Source organism: Limulus polyphemus, unplaced genomic scaffold (genome assembly GCF_000517525.1).
Source record: "Limulus polyphemus unplaced genomic scaffold, Limulus_polyphemus-2.1.2 Scaffold3593, whole genome shotgun sequence".
NCBI lineage: Eukaryota > Metazoa > Arthropoda > Merostomata > Xiphosura > Limulidae > Limulus > Limulus polyphemus.
Window position 1 is genome coordinate 31,218 of NW_013669203.1, and position 3,953 is coordinate 35,170.

The following is a 3,953-nucleotide window of genomic DNA, read 5'->3' on the forward strand; positions in this document are numbered from 1 at the left end:
TTTGTAGGTTATCGCAAACAAAATAATCAAACTTGTATGGAATTTGTCCACGAAAAAGAGGTTTATTTTGATCGATGGTGTAATTCGATGTATATTGGTGATAGTTTCGACAAACTAAGACAATTATGCCTAATTGAGGAATTTAAATGTTGCGCACATGACGACCTCGAAACTTACTTTGATGAAAAGAAAGTTGAAACACTAGAGGAAGCAGACGCTCATTCAGATGATTATACTTTAACACATAAAACCACTTTTCATAAAAAGAAATTCCAACCATTTCAACAAAAACCTGTATCTGTTCAATCCACTAAAGCTGAGGATTCTTCTAAAAACTCAGCTTCTCTAGTTCGAAATCTTCATACACTTGGGCCAAAACTTCGTCAAAACCATCAAGGCCTGTCTGCCATTTTTGTAAAAAACCTGGTCATGCTATGTCCGATTGTTGGGGTTTGAAAAAAGAAAAGCAGGCAACACCCAATGTGTTTGTGTCCACATATAGACATAGTTTCACCAGATCACCCAATGTTGTTGATTTAGCCATTGATGTAAAGACTGATGTAATCAGGGAGGAATTTAGACCTTTTGTGTCTGTTGGTTCTGTGTCTTTAACAAATTACACTGCCAATCCCATATCTATACCTATTTTACGTGATACCGAGGCGACTCAATCATTGTTGTTAGAAGGTATATTGCCATTAGGTTCGAGTTCTGCTACTGATGAGTCTGTTATTGCACAGGGTATTGAGAGTAGCTTTGTTAATGCTCCTCTTCATAATATTTATTTAGCGTCAGACCTAGTTTCGGGACTAGTTATAGTTGGGGTAAGACCTATTCTGCCAATTAAGGGTGTATCCTTGTTGTTGGGAAACGATTTGGCTGAGGAAAATGTTGTTGCCGAACCTAAAATGGTTAACGAGCCAATCACTGTTTCATCTAAGAATGATGTTGTAGTTGAGGAGAATCCCGATGTGTTTCCCTCGTGTTCAGTGACTCCAGCTCAGGCTAAAAAATTAAGCTAAAAACAAATGATAAGCATGGAAAATTAAAACACAATATATAAGCCAGCTTTGAAAATGGATAGCTTCAAATATTTTTGTCATGAAAGGGGTTATACATATGGGTGGATGTATAATTAAAAGCTGAACAGCTTCATTGTATAGTCTTTTTAGAAATATAAAGTACTTAACTTTATTTATTCTACTTTTTTTTCATAGAAACATGTCATGTTTTAGCAGTTATACGTTTATTCAAGTCAAATTCTAATGTTTGAAAATCTTTATTTGTTTTTGTAAAAAGTGAGCTATATTTAATATTCAGAGAAGATATTCATTGCTTCAAATTATAATCAAACAGATTAAAGTCTTAAAGTTGATGATATGATAGAAGCTATAATTTTTTGATGATTAAATAAAAATGTCAATATCATGAAAATATATTTGTGTTTTATCCAATTCTTTTTCTGTTTGCTAAAAGTCAAATCTGTAGCATAATTATTTAGCATTTCTAACTCCTTTCAGTAAAAGGAATTACACATGGCTTTCGTTCTGCTATATTTACAGAGGCCAGTGTAAAGTCCAACACTACTCAGATATAATTTCAGCCCAAAACTTTCTGCCCAAGCAAGATACCTTTTTCTACATTCTTGGGTACAACCCTGAGACCCATAGGCTGGCTAGCACACAAGGTGAGATCCGTGTTGGCCCAAGCCACCAGGCTAAGTTGCCTAAATGCCAGCCTCACCTCCCATCACAAGAGATGCCTGAAATATGCGAGTCTTTGGAGGAGCTTCGCTGGTCACCTGGCATTCCAGACTGTGATTTGATGATGTACCTACGTGCTGCTCGGTAAGAATAAAACTGCTTAGATTAATTATAATTATTGTTGGCAAATGAGCAGAATTTTACATCACCTTAAAATAAATAAAAATTAAAAATTCTTTTATTCAATATACTGTAGTATTCTTTCTGTCTGTCTTTCCAACAGTATTCTCTCTCCCTGTCAATATACACATTTAATTATTTGTATTTTAACCATTACAAATTGAGTGAGAGAAAGCAAAATTTGCAGTTTTGCATCACAATATTGTTATTCTCCCTTATTAGGATAGCTTTTTAAAGAATTAGGTACAACAAGCATCAGGTGAGCATTCTTCTCATCTATATATATGTAGTTATGTATGTATATATATATACACACACACACACATAATTGGAAATAATTATGGAAGCACACAGGTGATACATCCAGGAGTCACAAACAATGTTTACTTTCAATTAAATGGTCCATTTATCAGTATTACAATTTATTATTTAAGAAAGCATCACACCTTGTTTTATGCTATCATACGTTTATCAATTATATGAATTTATGAATGAAAGTATAAAAAAAGAAGGTAATAATATGTCAGCCACACTATATCTTCTATATCTAGTGCCAACAAGACATTTCACACAATACCAGAACACATAAGGCAAAAATATGATTATGAAATATTGTTAAAATTTCCTAAATTACTCCTCACAAATATGTCAAATTATTGGTTGCAGGTTGACCTTCTCAATTTCCATATAAACCTATATAGCCTCGAGAATATTCCTAATGAAAGTTCGTGCACAACAAACTATGGTTCTGAATGTTCCATCAGCTTGTTTTTTGCTTCCAGGTATAATTCTCTGTGTGCATGGGATCACTGTCTGGCTTGAAGATGAAGCCCTGCCTAACAGGTCTTGTTCCTGAGGGAATAACATGACAGATAAGAATGTTCTTGTGACTGTCAGCAGCCAAAGTGCCATCAGTTTCATGTAGATCTCCAAAACCATTGGATTTTTGTTTGTTTACCTCTTCTAAGCAATGCCTGTTTGAGCAGCTACACTTTTAAAGCCACTTCATCCTAATGTGTTTGATACTGTTACGAAAGCGGAATTCACGTGACGCTGGTAACATGTAATGAGTATCTAGAACGTTCGTGAAGGCTCCAATATTTACCAGACACCCTTTATTTCGTATATGTAAGACTGGCGAGAAGTGACGGCATATATAGATAATTAAATAGCAGACAGAAATATAGAGACAGATAATCGAGTCAAGCCGTAAGTAAAGTGTGTGAATCGTTATGAATTCTAGCGTGTGTTTAAGTTAAAGTGACTGTGGAAATTAAGTGTATTGCAAAGTTGTATTGAGAAAGAATAAACTAGTTTTATTTAAGAAAGGACCTGTACTGCTGAAGTTTTTTTTTTTTTGGTAAATAATTTCTACGGAAAATTAACCAACGACCAGATAGTAACAAATTGGTGTCAGAAGTGTGGTGGAAAAAAAATGAAAAAGGAGATGGAAACGAGAGGTGGCAAATCAAACTACAGCTTAGCAGATTTGATGGCAGAAATACAAGAACAGCAAAAGAAACAAGAAGAGAGTCAACAGCAGTTGCAAGAAAACCTGCAACAGTGGCAGCTCGAACAGTAAAATAAACAAGAGAGATTACAGCAGTTGTTGGAGGAAAAAGAAAAGAAACAAGAAGAGAGATTACAGCAGTTAATTATAGTATTTTGGCACTTGTGTATAAAGTTAAAATCATAAATAATATTCAACGTTAAACTGGTACACAGTTAAAAACGTTTTATTCAGGCCTGTCTATGGCCTTCATAAAATTGACGACTTTACATGTTTCGACATTACACTCTTGAGGATGACGTTGTAACATCAAAACATATAAAGTCCTCAACATTTTGAAGGCCATAGATAGGCCCAAATAAAATGTCTTAATCGTGTACCAGTTTAATGTTGAATATTATTTATGATTTTAATTACAGTAGTTGTTGGAAAAAAAAGAAACAAGAAGAGGGACAACAGCGGTGGCAAGAAAACCTGCAACAGTGGCAGCTCGAATAGCAAAATAAACAAGAGAGATTACAGCAGGTGTTGGAGGAAAAAGAAAAGAAACAAGAAGAGAG

The 3,953-nt window shown here is 34.6% G+C and overlaps 1 protein-coding gene across 1 annotated transcript in view; it reads left to right on the top strand.

The window, feature by feature from the left end:
* Nucleotides 1-3,953, top strand: part of LOC106469651 (arginine-glutamic acid dipeptide repeats protein-like) — a 45,122-nt gene that overhangs the window by 31,006 nt on the left and 10,163 nt on the right. Inside the window, exon 4 of the mRNA XM_013930152.2 lies at nucleotides 1,563-1,847. Coding sequence (XP_013785606.2) covers nucleotides 1,563-1,847 — 285 coding nt within the window. The remainder of the gene's footprint in view (nucleotides 1-1,562; nucleotides 1,848-3,953) is intronic.